Raw genomic sequence first — 19557 nt, 5'->3', positions numbered from 1 at the left:
CTGTCTGATCTGTTAATCCGTGTGCTCCTCTAGACGTACAATGTTATCATGTAGCCATCGAGTTGAGGCCATGACGCTCAGTCATATCATTCCTGAAAGTCTCTCCTGACCATCCCTAGCATTCTTGTATAACGGACTATATAGAGATTACATCTAGTCCTGCTCTGCGATCGATACGCGTTTAGATAAATGCTTGGGTCATACCGCGATCTTCTTCATAAACAGCGAGGTGTGAGTCACCTTTAGAGCTGCTATCGGTATCGTTCAAGTTTCTAGGATGTCGTGCGTAGAGCAGCAGAAGCGATACAGCCAGACTTACCATACCAAGTTTAGTAAAGTAGGAAAAGATATGTATCTTGAAGCTTGATGTAACCGAATCCAGCAAATGATTGATTAACCCAGCCCACATGTGATTGATATCATACAGATCGCCCGAAGTGACAGCTTTCTCCATGAAAACACCCATCAACGCCTGCCATAACCCAAATCCGAAACTAGACCTTAAACGCCACTGCTAGAAAGAAAAACACAAACGGAAACCAGCGCTTCCTGGTGCGCACAGCAGCCTCACCAGTTCCATGTCCGGCTGGACGCGGTGAACACGGGGGGTTTCCACTGCAGACGTGCTGGATCGATCTTGCGCGCTCCCTTAACCTTCTCCTTTTCCAGGCGCTTGTTGTGCTGTTCTACTACATAGTCGGTCAGGACGATGACCCAGTTTCCTTTCTAAGGGATTGTTAGTCCTATCAATGACAGCAAAAGAGAAAAGTGAGGGACAGCAGAGCATACATGGTATCGGAGCATGTTGAAGACAACTAGCGTCTCATGGACATCTTTTTCAGTCATCGAGGTCAGGAGAGCAAGTTCATTTTCGCTGATGGCTTCTCGTTCAGGCTCCATGAGTATGTTAACGAGCGTCTCCCGCCAGTATTGTCGGTAACCCAGCAGACCAAGATCACTAAGTGGCTTCTCAGGAGAACCGAGCTTTCCCTCGCGCTTGCTCAGCTCATAACTGAAGGAGATGAGCAGCCGACCGAATCCGCGCCGTTGATACTGCGGTAGTGTCAGGATACAAGCCAAGTTATAGCCTTCCGCGGAATCTTTTTCCTTAGAAAAGTATCCGACGAGGTGGCAGCCGGTCTCGTCTCTTGTGCACATGCAGTAGAAAAGGAAAGGGTCGACGTCGTAGTAGAGGGTTTTGTGGTCGAGGAAAAGCTTGCTAAGAAGACAGAGGTTACGGCACCAAGTGCGTTGACGACGACCGTCAACCTCGAAGAAAGAGATGTAGTCATCCCGGTAAATTTCGTTACCAGGCGGATGGACAAGCGTGCACTTCGCACGGTGACGCTCGAACGCGCGCTTGTCGTCGAAGTAGCTCAGACAGAACTCGTCGATGTAGATGATGTCGACGTCAGAGAACGAGGCAGGATAGGGCGAGAAGTACCAGGGTTCAACGTCATATTTTCCCATTTGCAGACGGTTCAAGTTTCGCACACGATGGATTTCCGTCGGGTTCTGGGTCATACTACCACTTGTCCGCAGTCGTTCGATCTCCTCTTCGCGCGACATGAGCCCTAACGCTTTCTCCTCCTCCTTGATAGCCTTCCCTTCCGAGAAGCTGACATCGATCATCTCAACATCATCTGCTTCAGCCTTTGGGGTTCCATCCACAGAGACAGCGTCTGCGCTCACAATGGGCATAGCCACAGGAGTCCCATCACGATTCTCCTTTCCGCCAGCTTTGGACGGACGCTGCACCTTGCCGACATTCACATTCTTGCCCGTGAGCAAATCTGGAGTGGCAGAGACATCGCGGCTGTCCCCTCTAGCACGCTTGTTTTTGCTGGGTGCTTTGTTGCCAGCACCGGCCTTCTTCTTCTCGGGCTTCTCGGGCTGAGGCCACTCAACTTCATGAGCCAGGTCGAGTCGAGCAGCATCAATCCATTCTTAGGGAGTCAGCATTTCCTTTCTCATATGTATAGAATAAGAAATTCACACACCGTCTAGACGCTTGTTGAAATCCACATAGTGAACACTGGAGGGAGACAATCAGCACAAAATCCCAGGACATGATGCCAGAGAAACCTGGGATCCTTGACTTACTAGAAGCTAGGCCCATCCTTGCGCTGTCTGATAGACAGAATTTCGGCTTTTCTCAATTCGCCATCCTGTACCAGTCGGTAGGTCAGCGTCTCTGAGTAGACCAATATCACGTGACTGAATATGGGAAGATGCTTGGAGGCGGTTGATGAGCAAAACTGACCTTGTGAACCATAGCCTTGACACCGATCCTATCTCCATGATCAGTGCATGCGACCGAGGAAACCCATACAGAAATCTCAGGAAATAATTTTTCGCAGAGAAAACTCTCTGTCTTAATGACTTACCGGATGGTGTTGAGGGTGGCAAAGCCCTTCTCGACAGGGTCGGGTGTCCCACTGATCTCCCCGTGAGAATCTCGCACACCCATCGTGATATAGATGTGAGTCCAGCGACTTTGGCAATGTTTGTATGATGAAAAATATGGTGTAAGTGGATTGCTTGATGGACTTATCCAAATATATTGCAGGGGTAGAGTGAGGTTCAGTTCTGTTCTGACGGACTGGAAGCGACCGCCTTTGAACCAATTCTTTTGCCATCCGCTTTTGGTTGTCTCCATCAACACTGGGTTTGGTGATGCCTCTCGGCCTCAGGGGATAACCACCACACTCAGGATGTTGAAAATTAATCTACAGGTACTATTTCTGTGCAAGCTTTCAATAATTGAGAAACACCATAGTTCATGATTAGGAATGGTGAGATAGTGTACATCTTTAGGTATCAATCATCCCATGCCCTTCAGTGCCACCCATTGACAGCACCTACTGTCCCGGCAACAAGCTCATCCAGCTCCTCCTTTCTCGTCCTGTATATTTCCTGAGCTTCACGCTCTCTCTTCAGAACAAAGGCAACATCGTCGCGCAATTTCTCCAGTCTCCTCGAAATAGCCGACTCCTCTGAGATGTGAAGGGTCCGGAAAGCATCAAGTTCATCCTTCGACTTCTCCAAAGCGGCACTGGCTTCAATGATCTTAGTCCGCAGCATCTTCGCACGGTTCTGATATCCACCGTAGTGCAAAGCAAGTTTCTTCTCGAGCTTGTTTCCTCGCTCTGCGGTAGCCAACAAAGATGCCTGCACATTGTCAAAGGCGCCGATCATTCGCTGCTCTTGTCGATAGATATCCTCGTCTTCCTCGTCGCCATAGTTAGATAGTCCTGGAAGAGCACTGGAATGTGACGATGACCAGTTGTCATCAAAGTTCTGCAGCCATTGTTGTTTCTCATCAGACGAAGGAACTTCCGCAGTGATAGCCGCACGAGCTGCCTCAACGAACTCATCGCCAATCGGCTCCAGCTTCCGCGCCTTCCCTTCAATCTTACCGTTAGGGAGGCGGAATTTCCGAGCGTCATTAGCAATCAGAAGAGCTGCTTCCCTGGCAATCATACCGCCAATGGGATCCGTGATATGCGAGGCCCGTTCCATCAGAGCATCGATATCAAGAACGCTAGGGCGAGGCAGACCCCGTTGATAGACTTGACTTTGCCGCTTGAATTCAGCCTGGGCAGCCCGCTCCCGCGTCTCCTTCTCTCTCCGGTCACGCTCTGCAGAGTCCTCCTCAGCGATTTCTGCCGCAGTGCTTGGCTCTGCGGTCTCTGACGGAAGTTCTTCCAATTCCCACTCAGTTTCTTTTGGCTTTGGCAAGGCAGCCAGTCTACCACGGATACTCTGACTGACGGCCTTTTGATGCAATCTAAGATCACGCGGTGTAGCGCCTACCAAATGGCCGGCTTCCTCTTGATTTAGCGCAAATTGATCTCTAGGCGTCCTGAGAGGAGTCGCTCCAGGACCAACGCCACCGTGAATTGGGGTTGCACCAATGCCGTTGGCTTGTCGGAAGGGAGTAGCCATTGGATTCGGGGTGACAATCTGTTGTCGGCGAGGAGCAATGCCATCAAACCTGGTAGAAGAACCTCCTTCATGGAGAGGTGTATTTTCACCACCAAGCAAAGATGACTGTGTTTCAGTCAATGCTCTGATGTTTCGGATTTCATTGGCGATGTGGTCCTCTTCTGGCGGAGCTCGTGGTGTCCTAATCGGCGTCCCACCGACGATTGAGGTGTAATTTCCGATCAACCCGCGGGTCATTTCTTCATCGCCAGACATCTTACTAGCCCTATCACCAGCCATACCCATTTTGATGATATCTTCCATCTCACTTTCGCTCACTTGGGGCGTTGGTAAGACAAGAGCTCTCCTCTTGCTGCTCTGCTCAGCCTCACGGATTTTCTGCATTTGACCAGCTCTTGCAGCAGCGGCAAATGCGGCAGAATTGCTGTTCTTGTCGCTCTTTCTCTTCTTTCTGTCCGCATCTTCATCCTGATCTCCTTTCCGCTTGTTTGCAAGTTGTTGCTTCCGGGGGTCAAACATCTCCCGCTGTCTTTCGTTTCGAGCTTCCTCCTCCATAGTATCGTAGAATCCAGGTGCTGCCGGCTTTTCGAACGGAATATCCGCGTTGTAGTCCATCTCGCCCTTCTTACGTGTAACGACCTTGATGTTGATGCCGGCATTCTTGAGTTCGCGGCGCTTTTGAAGAACCGCAAGTCTTCGCGATTCTTCGAGCTGACGTTCTCTAGCCTTCCGCTTTGCTTTCTTTCCCTGAGTATTGGCCAAGCGAGCACGAGCTTCACTGAGCATTTCCTTTTCGTCTTCATCAAGATCAATCGTGTCGGGTCGTGCAGGCTTTGATTCCGGATCAGGATCTAATTCGCCGGGCCTATGAAAGTCAGCACCACAGAAAATCACACTTTTGAAGCCAAGGGCTCATACCGTAGTCGTCTGACATCATCTGCACTCGGTGCGGCCGCCTCGCCGCCCGAGGGACCTCCTAAGCCCAACTCATCGTTCTCGCGGGCCTCGGCCTCATCAAGGAGTTTCTGATAGCGCTCGAGACACTGGGTCGCGGTACGTCCAACAATCGGAGCAATTGTTCGCCATTGTGTCGGCATCAGTTTGGCCAGATGTAGCAGCTTCTCATCCTCTTCTCTCGACCATTCGACTTTCCGGATACCAGGATCCAACCACTCCACCCATCGCGCTTTGCATTGTTTCGGCGTCTTTCTCGCAAGGAGCGAAGATACTCGCGCCCATTGATTCAACCCATACTTGGATACCTAGACAGAAGGAAGACGTGTCAGCTCGTTGATGTTCAATGGTTTTCAGCGAATACGACTGTATCCGAGACATACCGCCGCCCGGAGGACTTCATCCTCGATATTAGTCCTATAAGAAAATCAGTTATGCTATGATGGTGGGATTCAGAAGCCCGCGAGTGGTCTTACCAAACACCTCCTTTGACCACGGGCATGGCGAGTGTGATCGCTCAGCGCGATGCCAGATCGATGTGATAAAAATGAGTTGAAAAGGACCACACCAGTATTCGCACACAATGAGACACGGATGTAGAATCTCTTTTTGCACTGAGGACTGTCGACAAGCAATCGACGCGGTTCGATAGATGAGTTGCACGCAGAAAGGTCTTAAGAATGGTGTTAACCATGCGACAAGTAGTTAGCCGCGAAGACACTTTAGCGCGGCAGCCGCTCTAGCATGGCCCCGCGCTACCGAGTTAGGTAAGCGGGTCCAGATTTTTGGAATTTCTTCAGATTGTTATCGCCGACACGAAGATAAAAAAAAAATTAATCAGTCAAGATTCAGAATTTGACTCAGCAAGGCCATTCATTATGTCGGCCTCAGTCGAAGCCCCGAGTCAATTCAAGCAGCCTTCTCGTAAAGGTAAGAAGGCGTGGAGGAAAAATGTGGATGTTACGGAGGTTCAGGAAGGTCTCCGTCTCTTGAAAGACGAAGAAATCAAAGGGTATGTGATTTGTGAAATGATAACTGTAAGAGACTTGAGGTTGCGCTTTTTTTTGACTGACGCCAATTCAAAATTCTAGTGGTGTTCTGGCAGAAAAGCCCTCCGATGAACTGTTCATCATCGATAAAGAGGGTTCATCAGAAATCCGAAATGAATTCCTGAAAAAGCACAAGCCCTTAAAAGCAGATGAAATCCTCGCAAAGAGGTCCGTCATACCCGCAGTGGACACCCGCAAACGTCTGAACTCCAAGGTCACCGATGGTGTTATCGAACCGAAGTCTAAGAGGCACAAGAGCGACTGGGTCACTCGCAAGGAATGGCTGCGCTTGAAGCAGGTGGCCAAGGATGCGAACCCCACCCTGAAGGCCGAAGGAAGCGAATTATATGATCCTTGGGCAGATGCTCAAGAATCAACCCCTGTCGAAGATCCCCAGTTCGATTACCTCCCGAAGCCGAAACCCAAGGTTGCGCCTGCAACACTCAAAACGCCTCCCATTTCACTCGCTGCCAACGGAAAGCCAGTCCCTGCTGTGCGAGCACCTGATGCCGGTATCAGTTACAATCCCACCTTCGAGGACTGGGATCGTCTTCTGCAGGAGAAGGGTCAAGAAGCTGTGGATGCTGAGAAGAAGCGTTTAGAGGAAGAGCGGAGAGAGCAAGAGAGACAGCGTCTCATCGCCGAGGCGCAAAATGATGACGGCGAGGTCAAATCCGATGACGAGAGCGCCTGGGAAGGATTCGAAAGCGAGTATGAGAAGCCGGATTGGCTGAACAAGAAGCGCCCAGAGCGCAAGACAAAAACACAGAGAAATAAGATCAAGAGGCGCAAAGAGGCCGAAAGACAGGCCAAATGGGAGGAGAAGATGAAGAAGAAAGAAGAGCAACTGGAGCAAGCGAAACTCATCGCGGAACAGGTCCAGCAGAGACAACTCGAGCGCAGTCAAGAATCAGGCGATGATTCTTCTGAAGCGGGTGACGACGTTGCCCTGCGACGTAGGCCATTGGGAGGAAAGAACCGGTACGTTCTCAGTACATTCGTTTAGTTAATGCCCATGTTTACTGACTGGACTGTAGTGTTCCCGAGAAGCCGTTGGAGGTGGTGCTACCTGATGAGCTTCAGGACTCCCTGCGCCTCCTGAAGCCGGAAGGCAATCTTTTGGACGACCGTTTCCGCACACTGATAGTGCAGGGAAAGCTGGAGTCTCGCAAACCGATCACACAGGCCAAGAAGGCCAAGAGGAAGATAACAGAGAAGTGGACATACAAGGATTTTAAAGTACCGGGATTGTAATTAGGGTAATTGGTTTAATGGTTCTGTCTGTTCAATTTACAAAAGCGTGTTGGTCAATCTGGACGAATATAGAGACTGCTTCACACTTCAATTGAGTTTCAGTAGAAAAATTACTGCGCTCTAAGACTCAGTATTTGTCCAACGATAGAGATACACTTATTTTTTTTTATACTATTATTGGATTCTGCTCGCAAAGGGAAACACCATAATCTAGATACAATCTTTGGCGTTCCAGACTTTGAATGCCTGAGTGGGGCCTGAGGTTGTCCAAATTTTTAGCGCTATCTAATCGCCGACTTTTCGAGAATGCTTGAATCCGACATGCAGCAACAATACACTCATTCTCTTTTTTGACGGATTTTTTTTTTCTTTCATCAACTGTACATGATGCTATAGTATCACGCTCGCTATTGGAATGGATGCCAAGAATCTTTCCAGCAATTGGAAGAAACTTCAGGAGACGCTGAAAAAGGAAAGCGTTCCCTCCGCCTCGAAAAAGCGCAAGACATCGGACCGCGAGGATGAGAATGCTGTTGTCAAGAAGCCAAGGACGCATACTTTAGGAAACAAGAAGAAACCCATCAAGAAGAGAACGATGTCTGAAGGAACCCAGAATGGAGGGGACAAGAGCACCCAAGCTTCCACGGTGAAAACAATATCCCGCAAGAGCTCTACAGCAACACTTTCCGAAAAGACGCGGACAGAGTCAAGAATAGCGAAGGTTAATGAGGGCCGTTCACCTACGTGAGTGCTTAAGCTGGCGGGCGCTGTTTGCTCAATGGACGTCCACTAATTTTTCTCCAGTGCCGAAATAGGTAAATATGTTGCGATGGACTGCGAAATGGTGGGAGTCGGTCCCAACCCCGATGACGATTCCGCCCTCGCACGCGTCAGTATCGTCAATTTCAACGGCGAGCAGGTGTACGATTCATATGTGCGACCCAAGGAAATGGTTACAGATTGGCGGACACATGTGAGCGGAATTGCACCCAAGCATATGGTGGACGCAAGATCTTTTGAGCTTGTTCAGAAAGAGGTTGCGGAAATTTTGGATGGGCGGATACTAGTGGGACATGCTGTGAGCAATGACTTGGATGCGCTTCTCTTGAGCCATCACAAGCGCGACATTAGAGACACAAGCAAGCACCCTGCTTACCGAAAGATCGCGGGCGGTGGCTCTCCTCGTCTGAAAATGCTGGCATCCGAATTCCTGGGGTTAGAGATTCAGGATGGAGCGCACTCTAGTGTGGAAGATGCCAAGGCGACGATGCTTTTGTACAGACGGGATAAGGACGGATTCGAGCGTGAGCATCTCAAGAAGTGGCCAGTTCGGGTCGTTGTTGAGAAGAAGGACCAAGGAGACGAACAGAAGAAGAAGAAGAAAAAGAAGAAGAAGACTCGCAAGAGGTGATTGTAACTTGAGCAATCATTTCAATGATGTGATATACCCCTAGGCTTTTGTCACTTATGTACATACCATGTTGCCAATGATCCAACTACAAATGATTGGGTGAAACGATCCTGCTTCTCATAAGTAAATAGTTCATTTCCCTTGCAATTTCTATTAGGTCGTCTCTCACATCGTCGAGGTGTCTCGAGCGACGATATTTGCAACAATATGACCCTTTCGGGATGGTGCATCTCCACTTCCACTTAACGCGGGCAACGCGTCGCGTATCTTACTTGGACAAGAGTCTCGACAACCTCATCCAAGGACAATTAAACAAAACAGCACAGCACTCTATTCATAATTCAGAGATGTCGGTTTAAAAAGACCGCTGTTTCTTAATATCCTTTGCTACATACGCTTTGGAACAACAATTAACGCTTCTCCTTGACGCGGACACCAATCCTCAGAAAATGTTTGCCATTCGACCTACACAAGAACAGTCATCTAGCCCTGAGAATGCAAAATCGACAGATAGTTGCACTCCTAATATTCTTCCCTGCAGGATTCATCATGATGGGCCTGTTGAGACGTCAGGGCGTTTCTGGAATCCTATAACCGACGAGAAAGGTACAATAAGCGATAGATTGCAATCCGACTATTCTCTCGACTTGTGCTGACACTCGCCAAGATGAGAACCTGCAGATTGCATACTTTCGGGGGCGCAGACTGCGAGGCCGACGGGTTGCGCTTCCAGAAGGGTATCAAGGTATGATTTAAATGACGCCAGACGACGGAGGGAGACGGTGGTTAACCCGACTCTCCAGGCGTTGTCGGAGTGCCTACAGATCGTGCACTACCACAAAGTAGAAAGAACGAGAATTTCGAAGCCGATACTCAAGCTGAACAAGAAGAGCCCGTCAAGATCCTTGAGAAACAGACTACATTTGACGACTTCATGGTTTGGGGTCATGAAGAGGTGCCAGCAGCCGATGACCCTTTCGTTAAGGGTGTTGAAGAATGGCTAAAGATGGCCGAAGCTGTATGTGAAACAATCCTCGTTCGAGACCATAGAGCTGACCATAGAATCTAGATACACATGCAATCCAGCGATGAGAAAAAAGTCTCTACTTGAGTAAGCTGGTTTGAGTTATCTTTTCACGCCTTATATGAGCCCTGAGGGCAGGCCAAATCTACCTCACTTGCACTATCGATGACAAGGCCATTGATACAATTACTCGCATGTACAATCGATACGACAAGTCGTCTTGTGCAGAAGGTTCTGCGGGAACGGAGCAGCTTGTGTCCACCACCCTGAGCTGGCGTGGACACTATAAAAGAACCATTAAACTCTGGGCACAAAGCAACGCGAGGTATCAAGTCCATCATTTCAAATCTCTTCGTGCAGGAAAAACATGCCCCAAGTGACACCAATCGTGCGGTCAGCTGCAATAAGATGTGCAAGCTAGGGTTGATTTGCTAGTGGTCGGATAGTTGCACCCAGCAATATTGGAACGATGGCCCTTTCAAGCTGCCAGCCTATCTCAGAATACCATGCAATTTGATAAAGAATCCATAATTGAATTCATAGATCATTGATCCCAATAATATATCAGGTCCAGCTGCAACTTATTGTTGGTATCGATAAGGCTGACCGCCCAGTAATCTATAGATTGTGCCCAAGCAATTTACCAACCTGGGGAAATATCTTCTTCTTCTTTATCACTGTCCTCTACACGCATCCCCATAATCACAATGGACGAGCTTAACTGTGATGAGAAGATTGCTCCGGAGGCTTTAATTTCCAAGTTCGAAGTGAGAAGACTCCTCAAGCAAGGTTCGGCTGTTCCCCGCACAGCATTCCGATTTCTAGCGTCTTATATTCGGTCCGCCTCTAACTGATATTTCAAGCTATATAGACCAGAATGGCCGACGCATTGCCATACTTGGATTGATTGATGGCAAGCAAGGCATCCTCACTGCCGAACGAGCACCATTCGCGACCGAATCTCTTGAAGTTCTGACGGCCTTCCACGCTGCAATCAGCAAGGTCAACAATCTCGGCGACAATGACATATACAGATGGTATCTTGCGTCTTCAGGTACAAGGGAAGACGACCAGCAGTCCTATGACCTTAAACTGAACCTTATCTGGCCGTGCACGGAAAAGCATATCAAGAAGTACTCGGACCAGGTGTTACGCATGGTCACTGAGACACCGGAGATTTACCGCGACTATGTGCAGCCGTACATGAGCGTGCAGCGGAAGGAAGGGAGATTGAACTGGGTGTTCAATATACTCGAGGGCCGGACGGAGCAGGAGGATGTGATTCTTCGTGATGCAGGCAAGGGCCCGGATGATGGGTTCTTGATGCTTCCCGATCTCAACTGGGATCGAAAGACTATGGGATCTTTGCATCTCCTTGGTCTTCCCCTGCGGCGAGATATATGGAGTTTGCGGGACTTGAAGAAAAAGCACGTTCCCTGGTTACGCTACCTGAGGCAGAGATTGTTGGAGGGAACGGTGAAGATGTATCCGGAGCTGGAGCAAGATCAGCTTAAGCTTTATGTGCACTGTAAGTCAATCCTCAAGGCCCACTCCTGGGTTCTCCTTTCGTGCAAGCTGCTGGAATGTCACTTATGATTGATATAGATCAACCGACATACTATCACTTCCATATCCACGTGGTCAATGTCATGCTTGAGGCAGGTGCTACGCAAGCTACGGGAAAGGCCTTTGGATTGGAGAATCTCATTTCGCAACTGGAGACCATGTCTGGTGACGACGATGCAAGTCTAGCGGATGTTAGTTTGACCTACTATCTCGGGGAAGCCAGTGAGCTGTGGACAACCATCTACGATCCCTTGAAAAGAGGATTGAAGCCAACGATTGGCAAATGAGTAACGATACCATGGCGAGGATCATAGACCCTCTGGTTTTGATGAAATCCAGGCTTAAACGTGATGATGAATAGAAAAATACCTCACATATCGAGATCTCATTATTTCCAGTTTCAAGTGATTCCTCAAGCGATCCTGTCTGTATACATTCAATATGCATATGGTTCTCCTATCAATCGTTGACCAGTTGTTCTCTGTGTGTTTACCCTCCGCGGAAGATCTCCCACCCCGCACCACCGACGTCAATCACCCCTCACCAACATTCCTCACAACTCACACATGCCACCTCGCGCACTCTCTAAAGTCCCTCTCATAATACCCAAGACTTCTGGACATCTATCTTCCCTGTTCGATACGATCAAACCACCATGACAGACCATGTGGATGTCCCCGACACAAAGAAGGCCTTCGTGCCCCTCGGTACACACCCCTCCCAAAAGCATCAAGTCGAATTACTCAGTATACTAACATCCCCTCCCCCTTCCCCAGAAAACAACCCAGAAGTCATGTCCCACCTCGTTCACCAACTAGGTCTACCCCCCACCCTCGGCTTCATCGACGTCTACTCCATCGACGAACCAGATCTCCTCGCCTTCGTCCCGCGACCCTCCCACGCCCTCCTCCTCGTCTTCCCCGTCTCCCCCACCTACGAAGCCTCCCGCATCGCCGAAGATAAACCCCTACCCGAATACACAGGCTCCGGACCCACAGAGCCCGTCATGTGGTTCAAGCAGACGATCCGCAACGCCTGCGGGCTCATCGGCCTCCTGCACGCCGTCGCCAACGGCGAGCCGCGCAAGCACATCACCCCAGGCTCGGACCTAGACTCGCTGCTGCGGGAGGCGGAGCCGCTGGCGCCCGTCGCGAGAGCGGATCTGCTGTATGAGAGCAAGGCGTTGGAGAGCGCGCATGCGGATGCGGCGCGGCTGGGGGACACGGCGGCGCCGCAGGCGGAGGATAATGTCGACCTACACTTTGTGGCGTTTGTGAAGGGGGCGGATGGGCGGTTGTGGGAGCTAGATGGGCGGAGGAAGGGGCCCTTGGAGAGGGGGGTGTTGGCGGCGGATGAGGATGCGTTGAGTGAGAAGGCGTTGGATTTGGGGGTTAGGAGGTTCTTGAAGACGGAGGCTGCCGGAGGGAATCCGGATTTGAGGTTTAGTTTGGTCAGTCTGGGGCCTTCGTTTGAGTAGGTTAGTTCAGGGGAGTTGTTGGTTTGCATGGCATACTGCGGAGCATACAATTAGATTGCAGGATATTCGTCGTCGTTACATAACTTTCGGAATATGGAATCTTGCCAGGGTGCCAAAGTCACCGGCATTGATCTCTTGTCTAGTCCGTAGCCCATACTGTGAGCTCAGATTGGGCATATTGCCAGCATATTGTACAGACGAGGTCCCCAAGGCTCATTTCAGAACAACCATCGTATATTTCATACTCAAGGCTGCTCCCACCATTCCCTCGAGTTAAACTTCAAAGCTTCATTCCCACAAGCCCACCAGCCCGCTGTCAGATTCCGCGCAAACACATCCAGCGCCGAATACGACAAGCAAGTATCACCCACCAAACCAGCAGAGGACGACGGCGCAGATGCCCGACGCAGCTGCGCAAAAAAAACCCGCTCAAAGACCTCCTTCAGATTCGGCTTCCGAGAATGCACGTCCGGAACCGCAGCAACAACCCTCCTCACAACACCAGCACCCTCGCAGCCCGAGACCCTCTTCCTCCCAATCACAAGAATCTCATACGGCTTCCGCCAGACGCCCTCCACCGGCGTGATGGGCTCCCCGCGCGTCGTCGTCTTGATCCACACCCACTCCTCACACACAGCAAGGCCCGCCTCGCTGAACGCATCGTATGCCGCTTTCCGCGCCTTCGCGGCATTGGTGATCCAGATCGCCGCAAGGGACGGCGCCGCGACGCCGTCCTGTATGTGCGTCTTGAGTATTGCCCCTAGACCCCCACCCAACAGATCCATCCCTTGTCGCGACTGGACCTGGTAATGGCCGCTGCGGCGGACGGAGCGATTCGCCCACGGCGGGTCGAGGAGGATCAGATTGAATTTCCGACTCGGCGGAAGGCCAGGAATGGGCCCCTCGACTTGCAAAGGCAACGTGCACAGCAGGAAGCTGCACGCTGGCGGCACGAGATATACTTGTTGATGCGTCTGCTGCGGCTGTACAGTCTCCGCACCTGCCGTGCATCGGATGTCCAGAAGCGCTTGCTCCGCAGACGGATTCCTGACCACGATATTGCACAGCTCCGACATGGATCCGAAGACATTTCCATCTGGTTCCGGCGAGAGGATAACAGGAGGAGGAGGAGGAGGAGGAGGCGGCAACGGGGTGTGCCAGGACGCAGCCACGCTCCTGCTAGGATCCACAAAGCAATGGCATTCATCGTCCGGGATGGGGAGGGCTGCGTCGCTCCGCACGGCCACGGCATCTCTTTTCCTCTTCGCGGAGCGCTGGCTTCCTGCCTCGTGCCTCTGCAGGACTCGCTCCAAACACCAATCTACGCTCCTCGGGACATCCCGCTTGAGCTCTGCCAGCGCATCCCGAACCAGAGGCTCAATGGTCTCAGTCTGCAAGACGCGTTCGGACGCGGGAGTCCGCGCGAGGACTCTTGCGCGCGCAGCTTCTGTTTTGGGTTCCGTCGACGCACCGTACGGCTCCCTTAGAGGTGCTGACGATAATAGGGCGGGTCTCGCATGGTTTCTTGTCTGGGGTGACGGAGACCCAGGTCGAGAATTCCATGCTGAAGTCGGTGGTCCGTGCTGGACTGCGGACAAATCCTGTGCGAGGGCAATAGAAGCAGGAATGTCGATCAGGAAGATTGTATTTGCTGCGTTATGGTAAAGGATGGAGGATTGTACCATGATGCCATGGCTGTAGGACTTGGGTGGTATGGTGATGCACTGGACCATAAGAGAATTTTATGCCGACTGGGATATCTTCAAACGGAACGGTATCAGCAATACCACCTTTTATCACTCAACACGATTGAACCAGCAAGCTATGGGATCTTTCGTTGGAGGATTTTTTACGTCTACTCAGTAGGTACAGACAATGATTTTATACTGTAACCCAGAATGACAGTTTACCCTCGCTATCATACAAAACACTATATTCATTTGTCACATATTCACAACAAAAGACCCGATATAAACCCTGATGTCACAAGTGGACGCCCAAGAGCGCAAGGCGAGCTGCGACATACATAATGATCGCTGTCATAAGTCAAAAAGACAAAACCAATGCCGACAAAAAACTGAACTGATTCGAAGCACTTGCTCCTAAGGATGCGAGTAATCACAAAGCCGCATTGTCAGAGAATGAGACTACATGCTTCAAGCAGATGCCAATTTCAATACTTTTCCACGATTCATTCCTCTTTCCCCCTTCCCCGAGACGGTCCAGCGTCGGTCTAGGTATGTAGGGTCGTTTCGCTCAAGAAAACCAGGCTTTCCTCTCTGTTCCATGCTGAGAACAAACAAGAAAGGAGAAAATTTGTACAAAACGTAAAATTTCATCATAAAATTGGCTCAAAAACGTCATACATGCACATCAACGCTGAAGAACAATATATGTTAGCTTTCAGATTTCATTTCGAGGGTGGTGGGCCTAGCATGCTTGGGAATGACTTACACGTCCGCGACGTCCCCCGGCCGACTGTCCAGGGGCCTGGGGTGTCTGAGAATAGAACTGGGGAGGATATTGGTACATCTGTGCTGTACTCATGACGGGGCTAAACTGCTGGGGCGCATACGCCTGCTGGTTCAGCAACTGAGCGGGTGCTCCAGGCAACGGAGCAGATTGTCGAAGAGGATCCACAGAGGGTGTACCAGCTGGGTAGCCAAAGCTAGGATTGCCAAGGCTTGGATAGAGACCACCTGGGGAGACGCCCCGGGACTGGGCCGCCAAATAAGCTTGGTATTGTAGCTGTTGCTGGGTAAGCGGCATCAGGGGTTCCTGGACAAACCCGCCCCCGTTGATGCCAGCTAGTCCATTCAGAGGGTTTACTGCACCCGTGGGGCTCAAACCGTTGGCCCCATTGACGGTATACGGATCAAAAGGTGCCATGCCTGGCTGCTGCTCGGAGCCGGGTCTCATGCTGTCCGGGTTCTGGGCAAGGAGGCCAGGTGCAAATTGTCCATTGAACTGCCTGTCCATGGGTGGTGGGGCTTGCCGAGAAGTTGGACGGTGTTGTGGCTTTTCAGCATTGGTTCCATGACCCACGTGCTCTCGCCCATGGTGGTTATCACGAGCACCTCCACGAGAGGACAATCCAACTTCGTCCATCAAGCGCTTGTAGCCTTGGTTCGGAGTGGCTTTCAACTGGGTGAGCACTTTGGCAACATTCTTCACAACCTCCGAACGCATCGATTCGTCGAAGAACGGTGTGGTCAGCACTTTGAAGATCAGGGTGGCGCCAGATGTCTGATCGCTGAGGATCCTCTCCAGAGTCTCATCACCGGGACTGAAGAACAAAGCGTTCAGTACAATCTCACGTGCCTCAGGCTCATTACGCTGATTGATGACTTTGAGGACGGTCAAGTAAGCGACCTTGTGGGTGCACAGATGGACCAGATGTGGAACGAGCCGAGGAGCGAGTACGGTGCGACGACGAGGGAATGTGCATGTATCCAGGAACCATGTAAGCAGGAGGGCACCGTTGGCATTCGTCGCAAGCTGAACACTGTGAAGAGCAACAGCTGCCGCAAGCATCCGCTGCTGATCCTTTGTGGCATGGTGGCTTTCCAGACAGGCTCGCATGGCGCGGGCACCGAACCGCCCTTGCGCAACTTCCCACATACGGCTCAACATGGTCTCAAAGATGAAATCATTATACGGGGCACCGAAACGCAAGCAGCACTGCAGGACGTAGTTGCCGTACTGATCAAGGAAGAGAGGCACAGTATAAGGACGGAGAGCCTCGGCGATCATCTTCATTTGCGCAGGAGTCTTGGCAACATCAATGATCTTCTGCGCAGCCCAGGTACCATTCTTGTGAACACCAATCTCGGCAAGATGAGGCGCGATTGAAACCAGCATTTGTTCTTTCGTCTCCTCCGAGCAGAATTCAAACAGTTTCTGGACGACTGTGTTGCCCAAATAGTCCGAGGACAGCTCCGCGATCTCTGGGAGCATTGCAACTGCAGTTTCCTCAATTTCCTGGATGGAGCAAGCGCCATTATCGATTCTCTTACGAATGTCTCGAAGTCGTGGGGCATCGAACATCCTGGCTTGGCTTGGCTCAGGAACTGAGGGAATCTCGTCTTCAAAAGCTCGGAAACCAATGGCTCGTTGAATCCCAGCTGTAATCTTGAAGACATCATCTTCCGTAGCGCCAAATTCCTTGACTATCTGGAGCATCTCTGGTTGAAGGTCGGGGAGAGCAGGGATTTGGGGGACGTTCGAGCCCGTAAAATCCGAGTTGTCCAAGCTATCGGAGGTGCCAGGCTTGAAATTGGGATCAGGAGTAAGGGAAGATGGCACACCATTGGTTCCGGGGGTGCCGGATGCAGAAGAACCCGGCACTTTAGCATACCCGATCCGAACCGGGCCAGCGCCTGGGAAGATCTCCTTGCCATTAAGCAAAGATTTGGCTTGGATGGCACTGTCGAGCCGTTCAAAGTTGACGAAGCCGCAGTTCTTGTGTGTCAGCACACGGGTAGATTCGATTTTGCCGTACATGCCAAAGATCGCCTCTAGGGAGGTGACAGTCGTCGAGACGGGAATACTACCAATCCACAAAGCGCGAGTGGGTCCATCCTGATTACCTTCATCTGCAGTTTCTCCAGCGGCTCTAATATCCATATTAGGGCCGCCGCCACCACCACCACCACCACCGAGGTTCATCAGCTGCACGGCTTCGGACAGCTCATCGTATTCTCCGGTTTCCGCAATATGGAGATCAGCCGCGCTGAAGCTGTTCTCCAGACGAGATGGGGTGGCAAGGTAGTTGCGGATGGATGATCGTTGAGGAGGGGCCTCTAGAATACCGGCAGTTCTGGCCCTCGGGCGGTTGACCGATGCATGGTTGGCGAAGGCTTGAACGGCAAGATTGTGTTGATGGATCTGAGCCTGAGTGGCAGCCAATTGGGCTGCTGCCGCTGCGGCGGAAGGAGTGACAGTACCAGAGGGAAGTTGAGAATAGCGGGATGCGTACTCCAGGTCCTCATCATCCGCGTATTTCTCCTTGGCGTTGACGGAATAAGACCGGAAACGATTGTTATTCTTCATCATGGCCAGCTCAGCAAGCAACGGTGGGAGCGCGGATGCTTGTTGCTGTTCCTGTTGCTGGAGAAGGACATCGACAGATGATCTCGCCACCAGATTGGCTCGTGCTTGTTGAGGGGTCTCCGCGAGACCCAGGTAGTCCAGAGTCTTAACATCACTGTCCGTGAGGCCATCTCTCGAGAATGAAGATTGGCTGGGGGAGGCAGGACCTTCTGAGGATCGAATGCTCGTCAAGGTTGTGGCTCGGTCCCTGGCGCTTGACCAATTCGTTGAGAACAGAGAAGGGCCGAACGGACTAGCCGATCCAAGGTAGTTTGTCCTTTGTGGCATCGAGCCAGCTCGCAGACGCGACAGGCTGCCCGTACCGCTTGGGGCGGCAGTTGTCGCCGTCCTTGCGCTTGTCTCGATACCAGACACTCCGGAGGGCCGGAATGGACTGGTCGAAGGCGTAGGCCGAGACGATTGAGAAATAAAGGGCTGTTGCAGATTCGCTTCGTTCAGAGCACCAACGGGGGAGAATCGTGAGGGAACTGTACCGGCTCTGGCCCTTCGTGCGGGGCCATTCATCGAGCTGGTTGTGGTAGGTATCAGGTCCGGGAAGCCCTCCTGGCTGGGAGATTCGGGGATGTTTTCGCGCAAGGGAGTGGAATGGCCACTCGTTGGAGGGCCCCAGATGCTTGGGGAGACACCTTCTTCGGCTTGGATTTCTCGGGCACTAGAGCGAAGAACGATAATCAACAGACCATTCACATTTGACAATTGTGGCATCCTCGCATGTTGCAACCTACCGTTTCGAGTACAGGCGAGCTCCAAGCTCGTGAGAAGGGGAGCCAGCCCCTAACCGCGCACCTCCAATGGCACCCGCTGCGCTACCCAGGCCATTTGCGGGTCCAAATGGCGATTTGACAGCGGCAGATGCGGACAAGTCGCTAGGGGAGCTGCGTCCCGTGGAAGGTCCAGACATCGGTTGAGCAGTCGGGATGAAATTGAGGTTCATGTGGCCCTCTGGTCGCGAAACGGGAAGCATTATATATTATATCCCTCCACCTGGAGAAGGCGGACCTATTCTTTCTTCACGGACCTCGAATATAACGATATGTATGAACGACGATAGTTCAGAACAGAAAATCGGATAGAATGCTGTATCTCAATGCAAAATCAAATTCGTACGAATCATGTGGTACACGACGAGATTGGGAAGAAACTTGTCGGGATATTGCGAAGCGCCAACTATTGACTTGCTCGAGATGAAGAACCTGTCGACGAAAATCAATTTGAGCCGTCTGATTATATCACAGGTCCAGCAATTGTTGAGATGTTCTCGTAGTGGGGTTAGACCCGGACGATTTGGATGCAGGAGAATATGTAAGCTTGAAGAACCGGGGGGCGCCGAATTTTCCACGCGGAGTGGCACGATGAGTGTCAATGAGTCTCTGGTGTGACAGATGGATTTTTTATGATGTATTGACGACACTTGGGAAGCCGGAGTGTGAGACGATATTGTCTGACTCTTGAGGTCTTTTCTTCAAAGTGCCGCAGCCCCAGAGTGGGTGTGTACTATGATTCCGGAATTGGAAATCTATCACTATAATCCCTCGTAGGAACGCTCGGAAAGCACCGTGAAGAAACGAGGAAGTTATTCAGAGGATAACCGGCCGAGCGAGTGGGCGAGAGAACGGAAAGCGACGATTAATAACGGAGATTTAAAAGAGACGAGGTGGCTGGAAACGAGTTGCGCGACTCCGAGGAGAGGCAACGCCAAGATAGAGAGAGAGAACAAAGGGAGTCAAAGAGAAATGACAGACGACAAGCGAGTCATAAATAA

General features: G+C 51.2%; 9 protein-coding genes across 9 annotated transcripts, besides 4 other annotated features; 5 read left to right on the top strand and 4 right to left on the bottom strand.

Moving 5' to 3' along the window:
* Positions 1–567: 567 nt before the first annotated feature.
* On the bottom strand, positions 568–2470 carry ACLA_089170 (NuA4 histone acetyltransferase complex catalytic subunit ESA1; the record flags this gene model as incomplete). The annotated part of the gene is made up of 6 exons (XM_001272650.1): positions 568–726; positions 790–1946; positions 2001–2035; positions 2104–2168; positions 2264–2291; positions 2388–2470. 6 exons carry the CDS (start codon positions 2468–2470, stop codon positions 568–570), a joined length of 1527 nt encoding a protein of 508 aa, XP_001272651.1.
* A 368-nt stretch (positions 2471–2838) lies between these two features.
* Positions 2839–5404, bottom strand: cef1 (putative cell division control protein (Cdc5); the record flags this gene model as incomplete). The annotated part of the gene is made up of 4 exons (XM_001272649.1): positions 2839–4813; positions 4867–5210; positions 5286–5319; positions 5379–5404. 4 exons carry the CDS (start codon positions 5402–5404, stop codon positions 2839–2841), a joined length of 2379 nt encoding a protein of 792 aa, XP_001272650.1.
* Positions 5405–5780: 376 nt separating this feature from the next.
* ACLA_089150 (60S ribosome subunit biogenesis protein NOP53) lies at positions 5781–7205 on the top strand (the record flags this gene model as incomplete). The annotated part of the gene is made up of 3 exons (XM_001272648.1): positions 5781–5914; positions 5994–6932; positions 6989–7205. 3 exons carry the CDS (start codon positions 5781–5783, stop codon positions 7203–7205), a joined length of 1290 nt encoding a protein of 429 aa, XP_001272649.1.
* A 415-nt stretch (positions 7206–7620) lies between these two features.
* rex4 (putative 3'-5' exonuclease) lies at positions 7621–8616 on the top strand (the record flags this gene model as incomplete). Its single annotated transcript, XM_001272647.1, has 2 exons — positions 7621–7949; positions 8010–8616. The coding sequence occupies 2 exons, from the start codon at positions 7621–7623 to the stop codon at positions 8614–8616; spliced, it is 936 nt and encodes a 311-aa protein (XP_001272648.1).
* Positions 8573–8602: a microsatellite.
* Positions 8574–8602: a microsatellite.
* Positions 8617–9283: 667 nt separating the features above from the next.
* Positions 9284–9685, top strand: ACLA_089130 (uncharacterized protein; the record flags this gene model as incomplete). The annotated part of the gene is made up of 2 exons (XM_001272646.1): positions 9284–9361; positions 9467–9685. The coding sequence occupies 2 exons, from the start codon at positions 9284–9286 to the stop codon at positions 9683–9685; spliced, it is 297 nt and encodes a 98-aa protein (XP_001272647.1).
* Positions 9686–10347: 662 nt separating this feature from the next.
* On the top strand, positions 10348–11493 carry ACLA_089120 (putative mRNA decapping hydrolase; the record flags this gene model as incomplete). Its single annotated transcript, XM_001272645.1, has 3 exons — positions 10348–10429; positions 10512–11168; positions 11246–11493. The coding sequence occupies 3 exons, from the start codon at positions 10348–10350 to the stop codon at positions 11491–11493; spliced, it is 987 nt and encodes a 328-aa protein (XP_001272646.1).
* Positions 11494–11861: 368 nt separating this feature from the next.
* On the top strand, positions 11862–12683 carry ACLA_089110 (ubiquitin carboxyl-terminal hydrolase; the record flags this gene model as incomplete). Its single annotated transcript, XM_001272644.1, has 1 exon — positions 11862–12683. The coding sequence occupies one exon, from the start codon at positions 11862–11864 to the stop codon at positions 12681–12683; it is 822 nt and encodes a 273-aa protein (XP_001272645.1).
* A 245-nt stretch (positions 12684–12928) lies between these two features.
* Positions 12929–14368, bottom strand: ACLA_089100 (MT-A70 family; the record flags this gene model as incomplete). The annotated part of the gene is made up of 1 exon (XM_001272643.1): positions 12929–14368. The coding sequence occupies one exon, from the start codon at positions 14366–14368 to the stop codon at positions 12929–12931; it is 1440 nt and encodes a 479-aa protein (XP_001272644.1).
* Positions 13802–13825: a microsatellite.
* A 745-nt stretch (positions 14369–15113) lies between the features above and the next one.
* ACLA_089090 (putative RNA binding protein Jsn1) lies at positions 15114–18759 on the bottom strand (the record flags this gene model as incomplete). The annotated part of the gene is made up of 2 exons (XM_001272642.1): positions 15114–18447; positions 18521–18759. 2 exons carry the CDS (start codon positions 18757–18759, stop codon positions 15114–15116), a joined length of 3573 nt encoding a protein of 1190 aa, XP_001272643.1.
* Positions 17317–17342: a microsatellite.
* Positions 18760–19557: the final 798 nt, after the last annotated feature.

This window comes from Aspergillus clavatus, genomic scaffold (genome assembly GCF_000002715.2).
Source record: "Aspergillus clavatus NRRL 1 1099423829798 genomic scaffold, whole genome shotgun sequence".
NCBI lineage: Eukaryota > Fungi > Ascomycota > Eurotiomycetes > Eurotiales > Aspergillaceae > Aspergillus > Aspergillus clavatus.
Note: the sequence above shows the minus strand (reverse complement) of the source record. Positions and strands in the feature narration are given on the sequence as shown.